Here is a 26,467-nt window from a genome sequence, read left to right as displayed (position 1 = left end):
ATGTAGATGAAAAAAATCTTCAACAGAATATTAGCAAACTGAATTCAGCAAAATATTAAAGGGATTGTATACCATGGACAAGTGGGATTTATACCTGGAATACAAGATTGGTTAAATTTAAGCATTCAGTGCAGTACAATCATAGTGCAATCATAGTGATAGCACAAAGGGTAAAAAAATACACATGTGATTATTTCAACATATGTAGAAAAAGTTGGCAAAATCCAATATGTTCTCATGATAAAAAAAATCAACAAATTAGGAATAGAATGGAACTTCCTCAACTGGACAGAGAAACATCTATGAAAATCCACTGTCATCCAGCCAGCATGATACTTAATGATGAAAGACAAAAAAGTTTCCCATTACAATCAGAAAAAAGACGAGGAGGTTCACTCCACTTATTCTATTCAATAATGGACAGGAAGTTCTAGCCAATTAGGAAAGAAAAAGAAATAAAAGGCATCAAGATTGGAAAGGAAGAAGTAAAGCTATGCTAGGCAGTTGACATAATATTACGTATAGAAAGCTCCAAAGATTTCAGACACACAAAACTGCTACTATTAATAATGAGTACTGAAAAGTTGCAGGATAGAAGATTAATATGCAAAAGTTAGTTATATTTCTATACTCTAGCAATGAACCGTCTGAAAATGGAATCAACACAAGTTAAACACAAGTTAAAATAGCATCCAAAATAATAAAATGCTTAGGAATAAATTTAACCAAGGAAGTGTTTTATAGACTGAAAAATGTAAAATATTAGTGAAAGTAATTAAAGAAGACTTAAAAAAAATTGAAAGACATCCCATGTTTTTGGATTGGAGGACTTAATATTGTTAAGATAGAAATGCTGTTCAAATTGATCTATAAATTCAATGCAGTCCTATCAGAATTCCTTTTTTTTTTCCAGAGATGGATAAGTTGATCTTAAAATTCACATGGAACTGCAAGGGATCCTGAATAGCTAAAACCATCTTGAAGAAGAAGAAGAAAATTTGTGGACTCACACTTCTTAATTTGAAAACATACAACAAAGCTACAGTAATCAAAATATGGTTATACATGTAAAAGGATAGAAATAGAGAACAATGGAATAGAATTCAGAGTTCAAACATGAACATATATCATCTATGGCTAGTTGAATTTCAGAAAGAGTGCCAAGACCATTCAATGGGAAAGAAGAATTTTAAAATAGTTATAATAGTTACAGACTTACTATAAAGGCACAGTAATCATGTGTGCTACTGGTGAAAAAGAATAGGGGAATATATATCATGGAACAGAATGAAAGCCAAAAAATAGACCCCTGTATAGTCAAGTGATCTGTCACAAAGGAACAAAGGTAATACAATGGAGCAAAGTTAATCTTTTCAACAAATGATGCAGGAAAAACTGGACATTCATGTGCAAAATAATGAATCTAGACACAGGTCCTTTGTCCTTCACAAAAATTATATCTAGCATAGACTTAAATATAAAATGCAGAAATATAAAAGTTCTAGAAGATACCATGGCAGAAAACCTAGATGACCTTTGGTATGTCTATGACTTCTTAGATACAACACCAAAGGCATGATCTACAAAATAAATCATTGACTGGACTTTATTAAAATTAATTACTGCTGCTGTGTGAATTACAACGTCAAATGAAGGAGAAGACAAGCCACAGAATGGGAGAAAATATTTGCAAAAGACACATCTGATAAAGAAGTGTTATTCAAAATATGCAAAAATCTGTTAAAACTCAACAATAAAGAAACATACAACCTAATGGGCCCAAAATCTTAACAGACACCATACTAAAGAAGATACACAGTGGAAAAGAAACATTTAAAAAGATGTTCCACATCATATGTCATCGGTAAAATGCAAATTAAAATAAGATACCACTACACACCTGTTAGAATGGCTAAATTCTGGAACACTAATAATGCCTAATGCTGGTGAGGGTGTACAACAACAGAAACTCTCAGTCACTGCTGGTAGGAATACAAAATGGTGCGTCTACCTTGGAAGACAGTTCTGATGTTTCTCACAAAACTGAATATAGTTCCATTATATGATCCAGCAACTCTCCTGCTTGATATTTACCCAAAGGATTTGAAAATTTATGTCCATGCAAACAATTGCATAGAGATGTTTCTGTCAGCTTTTTTTCAAAATTGCCAAAATTTGGAAGTAACCAAGATGTCCTTCAATAAGCAAATGGATAAATAAACTCTGATACATCCAGACAATGGAATATTATTTAGTGCTAGAAAAGAAAGGAGCTGTCAGCCATGAAAAGATATGATGGAACCTAAGTGTATCTTCCTAAGAAAAAGAAGCCAATCTGAAAAGGCTACATAGCATATAATTTCAACTATTTGTCATTCTTTTAAAAGATAACATTATGGGGAATGTAAAAAGATCAGTAGTTTCCCGGGATTAGGAGGGAGGAAAGAATAAATCCGTGCATCCATGTGGTTGCAAATGGTTAAGATTTCATTCTTCTTTATGGCCAAGTAATACTCCATTGAATAAATGTATCACAGTTTCTTTATCCAAACGTCTATTGATAGGCATTTTGGTTGTTTCCATGTCTTCGCTATTGTGAATAGTGCTGCAATAAACATAGGAGAGCATGTATTTTTTTTCAAATTAGTGTTGTGGATTTCTTTGGATAGATACCCACGCGTGGAATTGATGGATCATAAGGTAGTTCCATTTTCAATTTTTTGAGGTACCGCCATACTGTTTTTCATAATGACTGCACCAATCTGCATTCCAGTCAACAATGCACATGGGGTTCCTTTTTCTCCACATCATCACCAGTACTTGTTGTTTGTTGATGTATTGATGATAGCCATTCTGAATTGAATGAGGTGGTATCTCATTGTGGTTTTTATTTGTATTTCTCTAATGATTAGTTACCAATAGAATATGATGCTATGTGAAATAAGTCAGATGAGGAAAGACAAATACCATATGATCTCACTTATATGTGGAATCTAAAGAACAGAATAAATGAACAAACAAAACAGAAATAGACTCATAGATACAGAGAACAAACTGATGGTTGCTAGATGGGAGGGGGGATAGAGGAGAAGGTAAAGGGATTATAAAGCACAAATTAGTAGTCACAATGTTGTCATGGGGATATGAAATAAAATTTGAGGAATATAATCAATAATGGTGTAAAGATTATATAAGATGCCAGATAAGCAATGGATTTATTAGGGAGACTATTTCATAGACTGCGTAGTTGCCTGACCACTGTGTTATACATCTGAAGCTGAAACTGAATAATATTGAATGTCAACTATAATTACTCTCTCTCATATATATATATATATATATATATATATATATATATATATATAATATACACATATATATACATATATACATATATATGTACATGTATAAAATTTATATATATAAATATATAAAAATTTTATATATATGTAAAAATAAATATATATATATAAAATATATATATATATAAATTTATATATATATATAAATTATATATATAATTACTCTCTCCTATATGTGTGTGTGTATATATATATGTATATATAGTTGACATTCAACTATATTATATATGGAGAGAGAGAGATGGGATGTGGAATACATAGGGAATAGAGTCGATGGAATTACAACAGCTGTATATGATATCAGATGAGTATTGGGTAGTAGATTGGGGGGTATCACATTGTGAGGGTTGTAAATGTCTATTACATTGTTTTGTACACCTGAAACAAACAATAAGAAGAAGAATGAATAGATGGAGCACAGAGCATTTTTAGGGCAGTGCAAATGTTCTGTATAATATAATGATGCATGCATGTCATCACACATTTGTCCAAACCCACAGAATGTACAACACCAAGAGGGAACCATAAGGTAAATTATGAACTTTGGCAATTATGATGTGTCAATGTAGGCTCATCAATTGTAACAATGTACCACTCTGGTGGAGTGGATAATGGAAGAAGCTGTGTTTGTATGGGGGACGGAGGTATATGGGAAATCTGTGAACCTTCTCTCAATTTGCTGTAAGCCTAAAACTACTCTAAAAAAAAAAAAAATCAAAGTCTTTAAAAATTAGAATTTAATTAATTTACATAACACAATAAAATGGAAAATTTATTTTATATGGAAAATTAGATCATGTGCCTTAAATGTTAGATGCCAAACTCACTGATTACTACTAAGAGTAAATTTCTGTTATCTCAGCCAAGTATCCAAGTGTTACTTTCAAGGAAGAGCCCATTCAAATGTGCTCAAGGAAAAATTACATTAAAAAAAGAAAAATAGGGATATCTCAATGAACACAAACCCATAGGTATAGCAAGATCTCATATGGACCAAGGAATGATATTTGGAAAGGCAGGTCTTGCACTCACACTTGGGAGGCCAATTTTCAGAGTGGCTGAGGCTAATGTTTGTTCTCAGCGAAGGGTGTTAGAATGGGCAAGCACCCCAAAAGTTTCACTTTGCACTTTAGGATTGCATTGAAACTCATTATTATTACTTTTTTTGTATTCTGTATTATTTTTTCTATTTTAACCATTTGCCATTGTAACAAGGAAAAAGAACCTTTAGATATGGAAAGAGTAATTGAATAGAGTAGCACATTAGACAAAAAAATTAAGTTCTTTCCAGGCAAAAGACTTAGTAATATGCATGATATACTTACACATTCAAGAATTTCCATGGTTCTACATAACCAAAGGTGACAGGTATGTATACTTTTTCACATAATATTCACTTTTTGAAAAGGAGTCCCTCCCTTCAATTCAGTTCAGATCAACCGATTGACCAATAGCTACATGTAAAGTGCTGTGCTAAGTTCCGGAGAGAAAAGACGAATTAGACAACATTTATGCCGCTAAGTGTATAGGATAGACAAAAACATTTATACCTGAGAGAACAGAGAAGGAGATGGATATACTTTGGGGGAGACATCACCTTGAGGGATATATAAATTTCATCTGTAATTCTGCTCTTCAACACTACTTAAAATATAATAAAACTTTTTAAAAAAAATATATGAAATTTATATAACTTTACAAATGTGATTTTTAAGAATCAAAACTTTGCGATATTACTACTACTAATAGAGAAAATAGCTGATTATATTAAACTGTTTTTGTTTCTTTACTGTGGAAACAGAATAGAGTAATGCCAAGAAACATTTTGGTACTTGTATTATGACAGCTCTTCTCAAGGACTCTGCCACTTTCTAGCTGTGTGTCCTTAGGCAAATTACTTAACCTCTCCACATCTCACTTTCTCCATCTGTAAAATTGGTATAACAATTCATAAGACCTGCCTCCTCGCGTTCTGAAGGTCAATTTTGTTAATGCATATAATGTGCTTGGCACAGAGCTTGACCCAAATAAGCCCTCTATGAGTGCTGACTGTTCATGTTGTCTCCCAAACAAGTCAGTTGCTTCTATTTGTTACCACCTGTCTCTCCCAACCCTTCCATAATCTGGTTACTACTCTCATTCTTCATTCTGAGTTTAGATTAATATCTAAGATTAATATCTAAGATAATCTAATATCTTAGATTAATATCTAAGATTAAGTCTGGATAGCCTTCTTGACCCACTTTGATAGAGTAGATGTCTCTTGCATTTTCAATCCCTCTTAGGTGTACACCTAAAGACATTTGCTTTACTGAATTATAAAGTACTTGCTCACTCCTCTATGCTTTTCATGAGACAAAAACTGAATAAAAGAGAAACAGTGTCTGTGCTCAACATGGGATAGAAATAGAGAGGGAGTTTCATATATTGTTGAATCTAAGAACCATGATGGGAAAATGTCAGACTTGATAATGCAGGATAGGAGACAAGAGGAGCAGAGAGAACCTTATCTGAAATAAGACATAATTAAGAGGGAGGGGGTAAAAGAAGGGTGGGAAGAAAAAGAAACAGAAATATTTCATAGAATTTTGCAACAGATGATTTTGTTGATGTCTAAGATTTTTTTAGGGCAGGAGGTTATTTTATTCTTAGCAACAGTACTCAAGAGTTACTCCTAATAGTAACAAGCTATCAGAAGTCCATTTCTTGTGTTTTTTTTTTCTTTATTTTCTACCCTCCCGCCAAACTTTGACAACTGTGTTTACTGTACGTGTATGATGCACACCGACCAATTTCAATGGTTCTGTTTATTTTGGGCCGATTTCATGCCTGTAGTGCATGCCTTGTGCTGACTTGGGAGAAGTTTTTGCATGTGTATGGAATCTGCTCCTGACCCTGAGGCACACCAGCCTCTGGGAAGTGCCTTTTTCAAGAATTGCCTGACCAACCTCTCCTTTTCTTTGCTCTGCCCTTCCTTGTGTGTCTATGAAACATTTTTGTGGTATTAAGAGTGGGAAGGCAGTCTTTGTGAGATGGAGTCCACTGTCTTCCGTTAATGCTGGCATTTTGGAATAAACCTGCTTTTCTTTCCACCAAAAAGAAGAAGGAGAAGGAGAAGGAGAAAGAGAAGAAGTCCCTTTCTCCTTCTTTGTCTGAAAAATAGATTTCCAGGCACCCCATGATTCAGAGACTTTTCCAGAAAGATTTAGCTCTAGGCCATATTATAAGAAAATGTGATGTTTGAAGCCTAGAGATATCAGATAATTTCTTGCAAAACTAACACATTTATTTTGGGAATAAATAAGCTCAGTACAGTCATTACTGAGATTGCTCAAAGTTAACTTTTGTTTCATTCTGACAGATAAAAAGGAAGGAAAACAACTTCTTTTCAAATATCAGGAAGTCAATAGTGGAACACCACTGTGTTTCTTTCTTCAATTTTTCTTCAAAATATACAAAGAAAGAGTAATACACTTCAAACATACTGTTTCCATGTAGTCAACCTTCCTCAACAAAGAAAAAACAAAAACACAAAAAAAGATGCCTGCATTCTAAATGATGTATATTCAAACGGTTAAATTTTGAATGATACCAAATTCCCTCAATCCCTACAACCACTACCTTCCTTGTGACAGAAAGATCATTCTATTAATCTACACAGAATCCTTATCTTCTGTCTCACCCTTCTCTAATCCAGTCTCCACATCACTGCCAGAGATTGTTTAAAAAGCCTGACTTTGCTTTCTTTACCTTGCTTTTGCTCATACACTCTATGTTTTCTCCTGCTTCCTAGTCTTTATGAAATGCTGTTCCCTCTATCTGAACACCTCCCACACTTAACCACTTAGTAATCTTCTTCTCTTCAAGTGGTCTGCTCAAGAGTGACTTTCCCTGTAAGGGAGCCATCCATTTAGATTTTCTCTAAGCTAAAAATTAGGTGTTCTTTCATGTTTTCATGACGCTGTGAATCCTCTGCTCTAGAAACTTACAGTGATTCTCTCATTACAAGTCTTCTAATTCACTAGTGGTCTGTGAGATCATTGAGGCTGAACTATGTCTTATTGATCTTTATGACCCCAGCTCTTAGCTAAACTTCTAGGCACATCTGAGATACTTCAAAATATTTATTGAAATGGATCCATAAAGTTATCCTATAGTAAGTATGGTCTACATATCAGAGATAATGTAAAATCTGAGACAACCCATACAGTCTGAGATCTCTGAGCAACCTAACCACAACCACTGAAAGAAAGAAGAAATCTGGTATTGAGTTTTATTTTTCCTTCTCTTTCTCATTTTTAATATTCCAGGTTAGTGGAAGAGCTAAAATAAAGTAACAAAAATATAAGCTGGGTAAACAATTACTCAACAATTATTGTGAGCTACGTCTCTTTTTTAAAATAATATATGTTAACACTTAAAAAGAGTAATTGTATATGTATAGCAAATGATATTCACACCATGGGATCATATAGTTTTAAACTTTATACAGCAGACATTCTCAGATCACTTTCTATAATACCAGATATTGTTCTAAAAATATCAATTCTTTTAATTCTTATAACAACCTTAAGAGGTCATCACCAGACAAATTTGAAAGTATTTTTACTGTCTTGTGATAATCGGTGTCATCCTTCTCCTTATATCCAGCAGAGAGATTTTGAATTGAAGCGAATAATAATACCTACAGAACTAAAAATTCTTTTTAGATGTCCAAAAAGGTATCAAAAGATCTAAGGAAGGAGATCACATCAAATGAGTAGTGTAATAGTTATCATCTCACAAGGTACTTGCAAAAGATAAAACAACAATAATTTGAAGATTTCAGTGGAATTTTTATATGGCATTGGAGTACCACATATTTAAAATAAACCACCTGATCAATTACAGAGAGAAGGAAATGGAATATTTATAGGATCAAGATAAACCCATGCTTGTCACAACATAAAGCAGATAACAGAACAAAATCTTGAAAATAGTCTCACTTCTCCTTACTTAAACTTGGTAAAGAGTGATGATTAATTGCAGATGAAGACTTAAAAAGAGAAGATTAAAGTATAGACAAGTTGAAGAGGCATAAAATGAAAGCTAAGGGCACTGAGTAAATAGCACACTGGGTCCATATTTATGAATTGTCAATAAGGATTTGTAGACATTAATGAATATAGATTCATACTAAAGTTGCAACTACTTTTCCCATTTTGAAAAGTATAGTATAAAAAAGAAGAAAGTGCAGATATTAATACATCAGAGGAACACATTATACCACAGGATAAAGTTAGCAGAGTTGTACCAATGAACTTGCATGAAGCTGCAGAAGGCCTGCTTGTCAAGTTTACCAATGACAAGAGGTCAGGAAAAATGGCTCATGCTTTGGATAACAGGTCAGTGTTTAAAAAGATCTGGTTAAACATCACATTAACAAAATTATATTAATACGTGCATATTTCATTCGGATATCCTATTTACATGTTACCTATTCACATAGGCCCTTTTGACCATCTATTTCTAATATGGTCTTTGGGATTCTCTACTCACTATTACTTCGCCCTGTTTTGTTTTCATCATAGCACTTATCTCTTCCTAATGTTCATTTTTTTAATGTATTTATTAGTTGATTTTTTTTCTGTCTAACTTCACTAGAAAGTAAAATGCATGAAAGTAGTAACTTTGTATAACTTAAGTGGAATAGGACAACTATGTCAACATTTGTCAAAAAAATAAAATGCCTATTTATTCTGTCAAAAAGAAATTTGATGAGGGCAGAATGGGAAAATACCATAATAGCATTTCTTGTGAAATACAATATGTGTCTAATAACAGAAGCACCAAGCTGGGATCAGAAGAACTGGGTGGTTTTGCCACTGATGAGTTACTTGACTTATGGTAAATTATTGAATTCTTCCAGGAACGGTATTCTCATCTGTAAAACAAGGCTACTAATAGTTCCTGAGAGGTTTTAAAATAATGTGTATAAAAGAATTTTGTAAACCATAGTGTGCAAAACAAATGTGAAGTATTATGATTGTGAGAGGGGGTGGGTGGTTGAGTAAACGCTCAATATGAACCAACAGTGTATTGTGACTTATGAAAAAATTATTAGATACAAACATTGGGTGCATCCAAATAATAGTAGACATTGTTTACTGGCAAGATCCAAAACAGATTGCTGTTTTTCCTCTCAGTAACATATTATGCAAGATATTGACAATTGTCTAAAGGAAGACCAGGCAAATATAAGTTGTAGAGGTAGTGAAAATAATTGGAGAAAAAGTAAACATAGGGAGCATGGATGGGGGAGGGGAGCAGTGAGACTTATTTGGAATATATGAAGAATTATCATGTGGAAGATTCATTCCATGTAGCACCAAGAAACAAACTAGGAATTGGGGTAAAAGACTAAGAGGGTCGGGTGCTAGTTTAAGACCTTGTTTTCATGTAAGAAACAGTTTTCTAAACTTTAGAGCAGTCCCATGATGGTGGAGGCAGTAAATGATGGTGGTCACAGCTAAACTAGGGGCGGGGGGCACAGCCACAATGTTATCAGGAGGCTCTACTCTCAATCTGAAGTTCAGCCTCAGGGATTCCAAGGTCCTTCCCAAGTCCAAGATTATGATCAATCAAATGTGATATTCCTATCATCCTTATTGAGAATGGAAGGATTCTGAACTCTCCTTCAGACAGATCCCAAAACACTCTTCTTAGAGACAAAAATCAATAACTGAGAGAATGGCAGGTGATACTAGTCCTGAGTCAATGAGAAGAAAGACCAGCTGGGTGTGGTATTCAGCAGCGGAGAGCCTTTCTGCTTTTACAGGTACATCCCACTGAGAATGTTTAATGCTGTTTTATGTGTTATTGTCTCCTTGGCTTGACACCATGGACTATTATGACTCTTGGTGTCCTTCAAGAATTTGTTGCTGTGTTTCACATGACACTGGCTGTTGCAAATACGAATTCCAGCTGAGTATCTCTTTCAATTCAAACAAGGTCTCATTCCCCAGTTTGGAGGAGGGGGAGAGGAAGAGAGCCTGAAAGGTTCAGCAAGTGCTAAATTGGCAAAACCAAACACGTTGCAATATTTGCCTGAAATGACTTTTGCATAGTCCTGCGGGAGGAAAACAGCAGCTCCTCCTCATTCCCGTTATATTTACAACACAGAGACAAATGCCTCAACCAATCCTGTATTAACCAAGTGTTGACATGCTTGTCATGTCCAGAGACCTACACATGTCTGTGTATGGTTTATAGAGACTGCACGTGAGAAATGGGAGGCGGGGAGTAGAAAAGAGGCAGATTTAACTCACAGTGAAACAGGTTAAAATAATTTTCATGACTTTCCCCCACCCCCTACTTCAGCTGCGGCTCTCCCTCGGCGGGAGGAGGCTGTGGGCTGCGGACTCTGATGGAATGAGGAGTAATTGAGCTTGAGCCCAGCCAGAGGTAGCTTCTCCGGGTGTCACTGCTGCAGCCAGGTGCTAGGTCCTCAACGGCCACTCTGCCCGGTGCAACCTCCACTGCAAAGACAGCCAAGCCGCCGCAGGAGTTGCCGGGCATAAGACTCGGGAGGCATTGGCTCAGTAACTTTTCACGTCATTTTCTGCTCTGGAGCCCCTTCTCTCCTCTCCGAGCAGCCTTTGCCACCGCCAATTACCAGTGCTCATGGGGCAAGGGAAGAGCAGCTTGCAGCACTGAGCGGAACCGGACCCGAGCCCGTGATGTCCGGCACCAAATTGGAGGACTCACCCCCTTGTCGCAACTGGTCATCTGCTTCGGAGCTCAATGAAACTCAAGAGCCCTTTCTAAACCCCACCGACTATGACGATGAGGAATTCCTGCGGTACCTGTGGAGGGAATACCTACACCCGAAGGAATATGAGTGGGTCCTGATCGCCGGCTACATCGTCGTGTTCGTGGTGGCTCTCATTGGGAACGTCCTGGGTGAGTCTGGTCGCGGGCAGCCCTCCAAAGGACTGGAGCGTCCCCTCCACTCCCGGCCGCAAAGAGTCTGAGACCCCTCCCTCCTCCTGGGATGCAAACAAAGAGGTCGCAGCTCTCAGGGTGGGGTTTTTCTATAAAAAAGAAAAGAAAAGAAAAGAAAAAGTTTTCTGGTTTTAGGAACCAGGACTGAGCCCAGAAAGGGTGATTCTTTTTTCTCATTCTTTCTTTTCTTTTTTTTTTTTTTTTCTTTTTTGTTCGCAGGGAGAAGCGGGGAATCGCGTTTCTTTTGCGGGCACCTAGGTTACAAGTGCAGGGAGAGGGGCAGCGACTCGGTCTCCAGGTGGATTTTGAGTGCGGGGGAAATTAGTCATCCTTTTGGGTAACGTGGCTGGGTGTTCCTGGTGTTTGGGAAGAGGTAAAGCTGGCAGAATGCAAAGCTGTACCTCTAAGGAACAAGCTTGCTCAGGCTGTTGAAGTCACAAAGGATTTGTGAGGGAGGTAGAGTGACCTTTGGCGAGGAGGTTTAGGCTCTGTCTAGAGGTTGTCATGAAAAGAAGGCAGAGAGTGGAGATAGAGGCAAAACAGGAAGATGCACTCACACGGGGAAGCTGAATTATACCAGTGCTGGGAGCAAGCAGGAGGAAGGAGGGGCATTTGAGAAAAGTACCAAAGAGATCCCACTCATTCATCCATTCATTCGTCATTCATTCATCCACTCCATCTCTATCTCTATCTCTATATCATCTATATCTGTATATTCCCCCCTTCCCCCTGGAGCGTGCTTGTTGCCAGGCTAGGGAAATATTGATAACTATTTTTTTTTTTCCCCAAAGAGGAGACCAAGCTTAATGCTAGGCTCTCTCTCTTTGTCCTTGTCTAGGTTTGCATGCAAACATACATTTCCTCCCCACTCCCCACCTCTGCATAATTTTTGAGGGTTGGGCAGAGGATGCAATAGCAATTTGGTAGCTGGAGTTCATGAAGGCAGCTGAGGAATCCACTTAAGGAAAAGGAGTTTTGGAAGGGAGGGACAGGAGGGCTTAACATGAACTGTGAATGGAAGGAGCATGTACCTTGATGAATGGAAAGTGGGAGGTGTTTGAAATGTAGAGGGCAGTGTGGTGGGAATGGCTGTTGAAAATGACAGGAGAGGGTGGGGGAGGTGAGGAGCAGACGCTCTGGATTTTCAGTTATTAAAAGGGAAGAAGATGAGTGAGGTGAGATAGTCTGGGAGACTTTGAATTCCAAACTAATAATTTGTAGTTGTAGTGGTAAAACTTACCAGGCTTTCAGCACCAACCTCATTTTTACTTTCTTTCCCCAAATGTGTCAGTCTGGGCAGGAAGCATTCAAAGTAGTCTCTCACCAATTCAGCAGACAGAGTAGTTGGAAATATATGACTGAGAGGCATTCTGGAGAAAGTTGGTAGAATAGTATTTGATGAGAAGGCTAAGACTTCTTTGAGAACTTTAGTTTGCTCTTTCTGTACTGTTTTCAGGCTATTTTTCTTTGTGTTTTTTTTTTTTTTTTTTTTTTTTTTTTTAAGGTTAGACAGAAAGAGAATCTTTTGAGGATGCAAAAAAGGTGGAATACACATGATTAGGGTCCTTTGTTATAAGAATATGTCTGTTAATAGTTATATCTTCTTGTTTCCCTTCTACTTGTTATCTATTCCTTAGGATTACAACTATTAAGACACATGACCACTTGTATAGCAACATTTCACTGCATTATGCCAACACTTAATGATAAGTGAATGATCCAAATTGAAAATCTGCTGAGAACCTACTGTGTGCCAGACCCCTTCGTATATATTGTTTCACTTAAACCTCAAAGTGACCCACATTTGATAGATAAAGAAGCAAGACTTAGACAAATGAAATGACTTGCTAAGGAACCTGATTCAGATTCAATTCCATTTCTTTTGACCTCAGATCCAGAATTCCCCATTGATATTCTACTCTAGAGCTAGAAAGCATGTAAAGAATGAATTACTTGCTACTGGTTGTCTGCAAGCTATTAAATGTATTTCCTGTTCTCTTCGGCATCTATGTCCACTGTTAATAAATTACCACAAGGGGTTAATGACTCTATCATTCTCTCCAACCAAAACCTATCCAAAGAAGAATGTTATTGCATTGCAGTAAAATTTTGGCATGTTTAACTACAAATCATATTTCCCTTCTCTAATTTTCTTTCAGACTTATGCTCTGTGAGAAAATTTGTACCTCTTTGCTGCATTATGCATTATGCATTATGCATTATTTCATTCTGGGTTTGCACAGACCTTTGCAAAGACCTGCATAGTCTTTATATCTTAACTGAATGGTTTAGGGGTCCATGCTTTTAGTCTGGGGAGTGTTTTAAACTCCAGAAGGAAACACCTCTACAGTGAGACAAACTTGTTTCATTACGTCAAGAAAGAGAGCCCTGTCCACAGCCCTAAGTGCTGAAATGGCCAATCCGTTTAGCTTAAAAAGAAAGATTTACTCAAACACTCTGCTCTTAAGATACTGACAGCTGTTTTCCTTATTACTGAATGACACTGAAATCCTCTCTGGCTGAACTGAAACCCATTCTTACAAACATATTCCCTGAAAGTTTATGAGGTTACGTTTGACATTTAAACAAATGAGCAGTGTCATTACTCACAAGCCACTTTCTGCTTTTTGATGTCACTGTCAAATTTGCAAAATGGATTCGATTGAGAATTGCTTTTTTTTTTTTTTTTGGCCCTCTGGTATAAATAATTTTATTCAAAAAGTGGCAGGACAAGAAATCACATTATTCATGCAAGATAAAAATGCATCATTAGTTTTGAAGGTGAAATACCACAGTATAGGCAGCAAATGTAATCACTGACCCTTCAGGTCCATTCACAGTTTGCACTTGCATGTAACTGACTACTTGGGAAATCTCAGCCTTATTGAACTTACACATATAATATACCAGTTAGAAGTCATTCTCCCACAGTGTCCTTTTGTAAAGTGATGTAACAGGATATGCTCTGAGCAGAATGACCAAGTCTTGCTCATCCCCGCCTTATTTTCTTGTCTCCACAATTCCTCTTTCTCCTTATGCCTCCTCTCCACTATCAGATGTTTGTTTCCAGAGATGGAAAGCAGTTTCCTGGCAAAAAAAAGTGGCATTTTAAAAATAAAACAAATGTTACTCTACATAGAATTTTATAGGTATATGTGTTCTAATAAAAGACACACATGTTTAGAATTTAAGTTCTAGGGAGGAAGGTGGTTATTTTTGGAAGCAGTATTTTTCTAGTATCTTTAAAATTATGCCCCATACAGCCTATTCCTAAGTATATCTTGCACTATAGCCAAGTAGATGCCTCCAATTATTTGACCAATGTATTTTGAACAATATTACATTTTTAAAATTAATGTGTTTGGGGGAAGAGAACTCTTGGGGACACTAAAAGGAATATATTTAATGTAATTCTTACTTCTTCCTTGATTTGAAGCTGGATATGGATTCCAGTCAGTTCAAACATTAAACATTTGGAGGAAACGAGCAATTCTCTGCCTCTTTTACTTCTGTATTCAAAAAAATCTTAATTTTCACGTGGATTGTTTCTATCTTTCCTGTTGTTATCTCCATATGAAAATGAGAATATTCTACAGATTTCATTGGTTCAGCTATGCTTCTCCCTTCTTGTGTGACCATTCATAAATTATTGAACTCTCCAAGTCAGTTTTTTCTTCCAATTGAAAATTAAGGCTGATAATGCTTGCCTTGTAAAGAACTTATGAAGATATAATATATAGATATATAGAGCTGTATGCACACAAATGTATATGTATGTATGCATGCAGTAGATATGTGGAAATATATACATTTATACATATTGCAAAAAAAATGCATACAAGTGGACACTTTGGTCAACATTGCTCAAGCGCCATAATCAGAAGTGTCTGGACACTGATGGCAACCACTTTGAGAACCTCTTGTAATTGCAGAAGTCAAATGTGACTTGTATTCATCTTTTGTTATCGGTATATATTGAGTATTACAATTTCAATAGTTTTTTCCTTTCTTAAAATGTGTATACATTTTTAGCACTATATATATGTATATATGTAGTGTGTATATGTAGTATGTATTGAGGGGAAAATATACATATATAGTGCCATATATGTTCCCCTCAATGCATAGTAAACACTAAATGCCCATATCTATTCCTTCATTCGTACTGTTGAAGTCTCTCTCTGATGTGGTTTGCAGCCATCTTCTGTCTTCATGGCCATTCTGTGTTACTGTTTATCTTTATAGCCTCTGATCTAGCCTTTTTTCAATTGAGTGTTTTCCTAAAAGCTATTAGCAAAATGAAGTTGGCACATTACTCTGCTTTCCCATACCACCTCCACCCACCCCATCCCCTAACAGGTGTGTTTAGTGCCTTTTTACTAACTACTTAATAATGCCTTCCCATCTCTCTGTAAAAGTCATTCCTATTATGATATTTTTTTTTCTCTCACACAGTTTAAATCTGCCTGCACTGGGTACCATTCACTGAGTTTTTAAATTGTTAATTGGTTGGTCTATCACCATTAATGTTTTAAATAACGCCCACAGACACACACACTGATAATATGTTGATTTAACTCAGTTAAAGCACACTGCCTATTAAGTAATTTACCCAATAACAGTTAAGCTGAGTTGGGTGGATGGGATGGGAGGAACATCTGTAATAAGGTTGCTTCTTACAGAGCTAATCTTATGTCCCAGATATGGAAATGGCAGAGTTACAAATTCTCACTACTTCTAAGCCTAAGAGGTTTTTTTTCTGCTTCATCTAATGTCTAATTCAGCTTTGTGGGTGTTTGTAAAGCACCCTTTCCTACACAGGAAGCAGAAAGAGGTTAGAGGTAATACATTACTAATCTCTGCCAGGAGTCTATAGAAGTCATGAATAGTGACTGTAAAAGGTAATATAAATATAGCTATTAAGCTTTAAACCTGTATGTTTTTAGTTGCAGAATGCAAAACATGCTTATCTGAATAAGAATTAAACTGATGCCTCTACATTTTTACTAAAACCATAACAACTTAGTTTTACCAGGTAAAATAAATCATGTTTTTGACTTGAACAAAATCTCAGTGGTAACTTTTTAAACGTCTGTCTCATAGATAACATCAACATTTATCATGGATAGACACTAATAGATAACATGTGCTACTGGTAATTTGAATGTAATGGATTGTTCCTATATTTGAAAAAAATTATGAGAGAAGTAAAATAATGAACACGATACCAATTTTCAAAAGAGGCCAAATATAACATTCAAATACAAATACAGCATTCCAGTTTCAAGTTTTTTCTTGATTTTATTAGGATATATATATGAATTTTATATATATTTATATGAATTTGTATTATTTCAGATTTCCATATTTTAGAATGTATCCGCAAATCCTCGGATACTGCAGCTATGTTAGCATTCCAAAGTCCCTGAATCTTGCTCAGCTCCTTAAATTTCACAAGTATCCACTGCCGATGTTATTTCGCTGGTCAGGGAACATCTTTCCATCTTTCTTTTAGTAGCATTCTGACACACCCTTAGTGATGTGGCTCCAGTAAGCAATGGCTCCCTAGTAAGGTTCCGTCAATGGCATGTGATAGGTGAAGCTGAGGGTATTCATCTCCAGTTCCTTTTCTCACTGCAAAGGTAAATGAAAAAAGTTGATCGAGTACTATATGCCATGTTCCACAGTGAATATGTATATTTCACTGATGCCTCATAACCCATGGTTAATGAGGAGATTAATAGCTTTATTTTACAAATGAGAAGAATAAAATTCCAAAAGCTATTTTAACTTATTCCAAAGTTTAGTCATACAGTAAATGGCAGCACTGGGGTTCATGTACAAATTTACCAGATTCCTTGGCCCACTTGTGTTCTATTACTTCATCCTTTCTCTCTCCCTTGCTTCTAATTCTGATTAAAAACACAGAGGAAAAGAAAGTGGAAATGATGCTTAGGTGTGCCCTCTGGACAATTTACGGAGTTGTTCTGGCGTGTCGTCAGCTGTGAGGATGAGCTCATTTGATAAGTTAGTCAAGGTCAGACTAAAGTTACCTTATAAGAGAAAATTTCCAGGTAATATAGGTGCTGCCAAAAATGCTTTTGCCGGTTCAGGGGGGTGACTCACTGGATAAATGTTAGATAATTGTGGCCGAGGATCATTTTGTCATGTATGGTGCAATCGTTAGACACAATTTAAGATTGAGGATCTAAACATTGACTATCTCAGATAATCTAATGATCTTTTTATTTTCTTTTTAGGTTTTCAAACTCATACATGCATTTTGTTTTATTTTTCCAACATAAATAATGTTTAGGAAACAATCAGACGTTTCTATTGATTTGACTGAACAGGTCAATCTTTATATCACACAATAGTGTTCCTAAAACTACATATAAGGTGTTATATATGTTCAAAAAGGCATTGCCCATCACAGTAGACATAAAATGACCTTTGTATACTGACAGAGGAATCTTTTAAGATGCTTTAGGATAAAATACCTGACATATATAACCCGTATTTTAAATAGCTGACTCTTAGGAGGGAATTTATTTATTTCACCTTTGTTCTCAATGAGAGATGACCTCTTAACCAAGTAAATATATTTGATATAAATTTCATGTAGCAGTAAATTCCTTGCCAATAGAACTATTTTCTCATAAACAAAAACCAAACTGTTCAGATTAAATATATACTTTATTCTTTAAAATATTTTGGGATTATTATGATTGACTATTTTCCAGTAATTTGCTTTCATTATTAAATACATATTAATATTTTATTTAACACTAATGTAGTATTTCACTCTCCAGAAGATATGTTGCATACATCATCTCATTTATTCTTCACAACAATCTTTCAGGTAAGTCTTATTTAGTGAAAAAATTTTAAGTACTTGAAGTGATTTAAAATCCTTTAAAAGAAAAGTTTGAGTACATGACATATCAAAGGGTTGTGTTTCAGCTTGGGGAGAGTTTGCGTTTTCTGTATTAGAAGAGGCCAAGATTAGGGAAGCTAGCTATCTTTTTCTGGCCTTCAGCAATGATGTTGCATACCTGATTTTTGGCAACATCTGCACATAGATACACAGTAACTAAATTCACAAATCTCGCAAAAAAGAAAATACAAAAGAGTTCCAAAAAAGAAAATACAAAAGAGTTCCAAAATTTTAACTCTTTAATGTAACTCTTAACTCTTTAATTTAACTCTTGAATGTAAAATAAGAAGTTACTGTTACAAGTCCTAGACTATTTCAAGTCCTTTCAATCATCATAGTCTCTGTCTGTAGACATATCTTTATGAGATTTATTGGTCTGAATAAGTAGGCTATGCCATAGTACCAAATAAACCCTGATCACAAAAGTTTATTCCTTGCTTATTTAATAGCTAATGTGAGTTGGAGAGTGTTTCATCCAATAACTCATGATCCAGGTGCCCACCATGTTTTATGTACCAACTTAACAGATGGCCTTTGTGGTAACCAACCTCTAAGATGGCTCTTAATGTGCCCCCATCTTCTGGCATTGACACCCTTGTGTAATCCCTTTCCACAATGTGCCAGGATTGATCTGGGTGACCAACAACGTACAAGATTACATGACATACGTGAGAGTATGTCACTTTCAAAATTACATTATAAAAAATTGCAGCTTCTGCCTTGAGCCCCCCTACCCCACCCCACACACTCTCTTGCTGTTGTATTTTTTTGCTCTGGAGAAAGTAAGATTTCTTGTTATGAGCAACCCACATAATAAGGAATTGAATTGTCCAGCCAACAGCCTGCTAACAACTTCATATCTGACCTTGGAAGGAAATATATCTGCCAGATTGTCTTGAGATGACGGTAACAGTACCGTTCCCCAGCCCCAGCTAGTCTGAAACTTAATGACAGATTCTGAGACAAGGCAATCTAGCTAAGTTTCTCACAGATTCCTGACTCTTTAGAAACTGTGAGATAATAAATATTTGTTGTTTTAAGTTTTTTGTTTGTTTTTGTTTTTTGGTTTGTTTTTAATTTGGGGATAAGTTATATAGTCTCTAAAGCTGTCATGGTAGAAAAAAGAGGGAACTGGAAAAAAATATACTGACTTTTAAAGCAACACATACCAATCATGTCCATAATCATTTGGCTAAAACCAATTAGATTGTGTCACCCTAACTGCAAGTGGGGCTGAAAGTGTAAAGGAAATCTGTCTCTGTCACAGAAACCATACAATAGTTAAAAGTACTTTTAACTTGCATAGACTCAGAAAAAGGGAATTTAGAGGAATCAAGTATCTAATGGCATAAGCCTAAAATAAGCTGATAGATAGATCCACTCGGCATTTTGGATCTCTGCCAATCAAAGTAACTTATAATATTAAGAAATGCTGTGGTGATTAATGTGCTAAGCATCTAGGGTACAAAGATAATAGAAACCAAGGAACCTACTTGCCAGTGGAACAGACAAAAATATTGATAGATTATTTCAATATAATGTGGCAAGTGCTCTGATAGATGGGTTACAGGGTGTAGTGAAAGTATGTAAGAAGAACACTTAGTTCCATTTGGAGGATTAGAGAAAGACTCAGGAGGAAATGACACCTAAATTGAGTTTTAATGTATAAATTCAAGTTATACAAGTGAAGAAAATTGGGTAAGGATGTTCTAAGCAGAGGAAACCACATGAGCAAAATCAAAGACGCGTGAAACAGCATGGATTGTGAAGAGAATGTTAAGCAGTTGGGCAACTCAAGTGTACCTGTAGATAAAGGGAGTCTAGAGATGAAGCTGGAGCATTAGACAAGGGTTGAATTACAAAAGACCTGTGTTTCCCACTGAAGAGCTTGTCTGGCTTTGATACTATAATTTAAATGGAGCCCTTAGAAAATTTTAAGGAGAGTGCCGTCATTGCTTTGCATTTTTCATGAGAGCATTTTGGGGTTAATGTAAAGGATACATCCAAAGGGAGAAAGACGTGTGAAGGTTTTCACACTGGAGTTTATGTCCTGTTTGAGACTCATTAAATCAAGCCTACTTTAATGAAAACAAAAATGATAATAAAAGATGTAATCAAAATTGTCTAAATAATTACTTCTTTGAGGCTTTCTACATGCTGCATAAGGAGGAAAGAAGAGTAAGAAAATGAGGAAAAAATAAAGGGAAAAGGAAGACCAAAATATAGACAAAAAGTGTAACTATTTTCACACTGCTGAATGTTTACATTTGAGAAGAAATTTCTCTTCAAATGACTTTTCATATTTCTTTCCTGAAAGATGTATGTCTGACTCTTGTATGCCATGGTTCTATTAATACTTTCCAATATTGTATAATGTTTTCATTAAAATTATTTTTGTAATAACATATTTTTAGGGTTTCAATCAGTCACCTATATTCCTACTCATCCATTATTTTGGCCTTTAGATCATTTTGTGACCTTAGACGGAAACCCAAAAAAAGAAAAAAATTGAGATCTAATGAAATCCCCATTTTTTTTTATTCTAAATGACTTGCAACTCCCCAAATATGGTCATTTGAAAATTTATCTTAAATGGCATTTTTGTCATTCAAATAATCAATGAAGATATCACGTTGACCCTAGGTCAACCATTAGGGAATTACAGAGAACATGTCTCTACAAGTTGACATGGTAACACTTCAGAATGTATAAACCTGTGATTAGTTTAAAAGACTTTCACACAATGGAGTATACAGATGTTCTATTATAGAGTTGTATACAACTGAAATTTATTAACCAATGTTACCCCAATAAATTCAATTTAAAATTTATATATATATATATATGGAGTTTTAAAAGTAGAAATTAATTAATTAATTAAAATATTTGCTATTACTAGCTCACAATGGGAATATGGCAGTGATTAAAAGTTTTAATATTCTTTTCTAGATTTTCAGTGAGTTTTTATTCCTACTCAGTGACTCTAAAATGAATTTAGAAATCACATGGTTTACAACCATATGGGGCCTTCATTTTATCACTACAATGCTTATAAATGGGGTCAAAAAAGCACTGTCTATAATAATTTATTTCCTCAGTTCAGAATGAATTTTATGAGTCACCCACTTTGGTAGAGAACTATATTGCCTATAAATACTATTTTGAAGCCAATTTGTCTTTCTTGAAATGTGCAAATTGTGCTAATCTTTCTGGGATAGAAGTAGAGAGTTATGGTTAAGTGCTTATGAGACCATTTTGTCATTGGGTGAAACTGAGTCAACTTTTCATTATGAAAAATTAGCTTAAAACTTAATCTCTCCAATTAGAATACTTAATATGGAAGTTCCCCGATTTTAGAAAGCTTAAAAACAAATATATTAACAAATCTCACCAGCTGGTGCAGGAAAAGCTCTTCATAGTTATTGGGACATTGCTGTGCTGAGGCTTGATTTACAGTTCAGACACAGGAAAGCCTGGGAAGGCCTTGTTCTTTGAAGTCATCAGAGATGGTGATGGTGATTCATAGATTCCTGAAAGTCAGCAAAATTACCCTTCTTTATGGATTCATGTGTTCCCCTCCCACCTAGCATAATGAACATTGCAACTAATCACTGAAAGAAACCTAAGCTATCTCAGTAGAAAAGAAGAGAATAAAAACTTAAGAACTTAAAAACACATAAATAAAAACATGTGCATGCACACACACACACACACACACACACACACACACTTAGAGGATTGCATTGTATGGCTAATAGGATTTTAATACACTCTTGTGGATTTTTTCGTTTGTTTGTTTGTTTTCATGCAGGATGAAGAAACTACCTTCTAAACTTTAAAAATGCCAAAAGTAGATACAAAGCCTTGACTTTCCCAAGGTTGAGATATTTTCAACTATTCCCTGAGTAAATAAACCAACTTTTAGGGAAGCAAAAAAGATACATTCACTAGAGATGTGAAAGTCCTTGATTTAACATTCACGTAAAAAGGAGGATCTCTTGATCTCATTTATCATCAGAGCATAATTTATTTTCCTTGATCAGACTCAATATATTCCTGCTTTCGAGTCCTCACAAATCTCCAAACCCCTCTGACCCTCTCATGTCTGGCTACTTCTCGGTTCACATGTCAGATCTCCCACCAAAGACTCGCAGAAGGCCCAGTCTGAAACATCATCCCTTTCACGTGCTATGATACCATCCCATTTGATTTTGTTATAGAACTTATTACTATTTGAAATTATATTCTTGGTTTATTTGTTATTTTTTTCTGTTTTTTTTTTTCCTTAAGTACCATGTAAGTTCCATGAGACTAGATCCTTTATTTTTCTTTTTTGTGGGTGTTTTCTCAGTGTCCTGAACAGTGCCAGGCATTAAGCAGCAATATTTTAGTTATAAGAATTTTGTTTTTTTTAATTAGTCACTGCAGACTTTAACATTCTTCGATATAAAAATTTAAAATAAAACCTCAGTAATTTGAATTATGTTTGTGATACTGCCAGTCAATATCTTTAGGAATACACACATTAAAATGAGTATTACATAATTACTAAAATAATGATTCAGGAGAATATTTGGAAATCTCTCCCCAGTACTGAGATCCCCTTAACATTATCATGAAAGTATTTTGCTCTTCTCATGAAAAGCAAATGGGTTTTACAAATTGTGGAAGTTTTCTTTTTTCTTTTTTTCCTCAAGGAAGTTATACCAAGATCCTTCCAAATAACACAGTACATTTCTGTAATAACTAAGGAGAGCATGCAGTGTACAAAGTCCTTACTTAACCCCTCTTTTCTCTTTATTTCAAAGTAATTCTTAGGTTTTTTTTTTTTTATGTTTTTATAAAAATCTAAGGAAACATTTGACCATTTGTGTCCCAAAAGAGGAAAGAAAACCGAGACTGTATGTTACCATTACTTCATACTTTCAGCAATAAGAAGGGGCCAAACATATCATTTTCAGAGCCCAGGATGTTTCGTGAATGCCCACAGCTTTAGGAATCCTTTGTCATTCTGCCCACTGCCAGGGACTTATGACAATTCTGCTCATAGGTCCACTAGATGCTGCATACAATTAAAGAAAAATTATACTCTCAGATGGAGCGCAACAGCAGTGTTGATAGTAACTGGATAGTTCTAACAATGCATTCAACGGGGAAGGAGGAAAACATAAACCTTTTTGACTAACTCTGTTCCTCAGTATCTTGAAATATCCATCAAATTAAAAATTTGTAAGAGTGGTGTCTGGCCCAGAGAAGTGAGGCATTGCTAATTGTAGTAAACCCTAGACAAATTGAACCAATTTTATCAATATTTCTCTTTATTGTGAATCAAGCGAATTACAGTAAAATTTATATGTCAGGCTTTTGGGAATTGTTATATTGCCCTATTTACATAACTTTTCAACAAATGTATGTATTTGTCATTTACCATCATAGTTAATCTTACAATGACCTTTGTGGCTGGACTACTATTCACTTTTTTCCCAGGTAGTGAAATTTATTATTAGGAGTTCATAAGACTTCTCCGAGTCACATCAGCAAAAATGTCAATATCTACAGTTTGTTGGTTTGAAGTCATGCAAATACATCTTCCTCATCCAAATGAAGGTAAAAACAGTATAGAGAAGCAGAGGGCTCTGTCTAACTGTACCAGCAAGAGGTGAACAGAAAAATAAAGCAGCTTGAACCAAACACACTGATTTTCTAAGGCTTATCTAATTTGGGGCTATTTCCTTATTTCACTCAGCAAATACTTATTGAATATGCCTAAGGTGTAATATGTTCTATTGCATTCGGTGGAGAAAACACAGAAGTGAAAGAGGCATGGTCCTTGCTTACGAGGAATGTCTAATCTGGTGGGAGAGACTGACATGTAAACAATAGACCATAGTATGAGAATTTTTGAAGAGGCATACGCTATGTGTTAGAATGTGGAAACATAAAAGTTGGATCTGACTTGGGGTAGGAAGTACTCCTGCACTGAAGAGGTAGCATTTGAGGTATAGTTGGCATGTGAGTTTAGTTTTGAAAAGCTCCAAAGGATGAAAAAAAAAAAACACCTAGCTGGTGAAGTAGCAAGAATGAATTTATGATTGCTTGCAGGTATATAAATAACTTTGCTGAAAATATCATTCAGGGAATTCCTGTAAAACGCAGGCTTCATGAACTTTCCTGGGTAATTTCAAGTAATAGAGACTTCAAGAATTTCCTCTGATGCTTTTCATTGCTTTTATGAGCGTCTTTATTTTGTAGATCTCTGCCCCACAGATACCTATTGTGTTATCTCATGGTGGATTCAATTTAAAAAGTTTGAAATCCTTGTGGATTTCTTTGAAAGTGAGTCCTGATATACCAGAACTCCCAGAGGAAGATTAGTCTGAGGCAGTGGTAAGAATGAGTGGAAGTTGTGAGAGACCAGGTACTGGAAATCCTGTTAAGACTTTTCAGGAAAGAATAAATGTGAGGGTAACACCAAGGCAGTGGAATTGTACAGATGAAACAAATAAAGGATATTCTGGAGCTAGATATTAGCAACTCATCAAATGTAGGGAATTGATGGGAACACAAAACAATCTTATGATTAATAGACATTTTTGCCCAAAGAAAGAATATTGATTGTCCATTTTTCTTTTTCTTAATATAGACAAGACCAATAGAAGAAAATGAAGTGCTGTGTGTAGAGGGGTCAGGATGAATTTGGCCAAGGCAGGATGAATTACAATTGCTAGAGGAGTACACATCTGTAGCTTTGGTAGGAAGTAGGGCTTAATCACCTGCCATTCACAATTAGTTTGTCGCTCTGATTTTTTTTCTTTGTGGCTATGCAAGCAGTATATGCAGTTTATGTGAAAATTACTTAGACTATGTGTTCTGGAATAATTGAAAGCATACAAGGAAATGTAAATTTCTTTATAAGTGCATCAAGTAGCAAGACCTATTTGCAACACTAAATAAATTCATTGGTTCAAAAATATATATGTCATATATTTTTTCCCTCCTTTCTTCCACCTCCCCCTCACCCCATTCAAGCTGTTGTTTCTCAGTCTAGTTGTGTAGGACACAGCTCCCTGGCCCATGCTGGTATTATGAACCTTACAGTCCCCGGGACTGAGGCAGTCAGTCTCCAGTCATCGTTCGGCTGCTCACAGCAGCACACGGTAGCCCACTGCAGCTCTCACCAGCTGCTAATTGGCTGCCGGCCGCTCATGGCAACAAATGGTATCTGGCCACGGCCCATGCCAACCTCCGGCTGCTCACAGCTACCCAACTCCAGGGACAGCTGTTGTTCACAATCTTAGCTGTAGAGGGTGCAGCTCACTGGCCCATGTGGGAATTGAACCAGCAAACTCGGTCTTAGTAGCACAACGCTCCAACCACTTGAGCCACCGGGCTGGCCCATATTTATATATTTTTGATAATGGCAAACAAAATACACATAGCTCCTTCTCTTAGGAAACACACTGTAGTGGTGATATTTAGGGTCTATTTTGACAGTAGCACCAACAGGATTTGCTGACGCATTGTATATAGGTGTGAGAAAAAGAAGAATCAACATTTTCATGACAAGTAAATGGAAGTTGATGCCATTTATTGAAATATGGGATCCTGGGAGGAGCTGGTTTGAAGTAGGGAAAGGGAGAGAATCAAGTTTGGTGTCAGATATTCTACATTTGAGATAGTACAGAGAGGTGTATGGTGAATATTTGGATATAAAGTCAAGAGTTTAAGTAACAGGTCAAGCCAGGTGAAATGAACCTGTGATTAACAATCAGTGTCATCTTTTATGTCCATATTGTTTTACATGTTCCCCATGTATATGAAAGACTGTGGAAGGAACTACATAGTGAATAGAAAATTCTTTCTTACATGTTATTTTATTCTTGGCTTTATCCTGTATGAAATCATCACAGCTATATTTCCTTGAATCATGAAAAGGATCACCTTGAGCTATGCATGAAAAAACAAAACAGACAACCAAGGAACATGATGAAAATTATGATTTTAGAGCCCACGCCTAACTTACTGAGTTAGAATTTCAAAGGGTGAAACTCTAGAATCTACATTTTAAATAGGACCCCAATACACTGAATCTGAGAATTCCTGCCATAAGAAAAAGTAAAGGGAAGCTTCCCATTACATGAGGCCTCCTACTTTGGGAGGCCAAATTGAAAGCCAGGTGTTTTTA

The 26,467-nt window shown here is 35.8% G+C and overlaps 1 protein-coding gene across 2 annotated transcripts in view; it reads left to right on the top strand.

Moving 5' to 3' along the window:
* The first annotated feature begins 11,040 nt into the window (after positions 1 to 11,040).
* Positions 11,041 to 26,467, top strand: part of HCRTR2 (hypocretin receptor 2) — a 96,663-nt gene continuing 81,236 nt past the window's right edge. For both annotated transcript variants that reach the window (XM_081044953.1, XM_081044952.1), the window contains exon 1: positions 11,041 to 11,303. In XM_081044953.1, the coding sequence (XP_080901079.1) occupies positions 11,081 to 11,303 (223 nt within the window). In that variant the 5' untranslated portion in view covers positions 11,041 to 11,080. The remainder of the gene's footprint in view (positions 11,304 to 26,467) is intronic.

This window comes from Rhinolophus hipposideros (genome assembly GCF_964194185.1).
Source record: "Rhinolophus hipposideros genome assembly, chromosome: 3".
Taxonomy (NCBI): Eukaryota; Metazoa; Chordata; class Mammalia; order Chiroptera; family Rhinolophidae; genus Rhinolophus; species Rhinolophus hipposideros.
The sequence above is the reverse complement of the archived record's forward strand: the minus strand, read 5'-3'. Positions and strand labels throughout refer to the sequence as shown.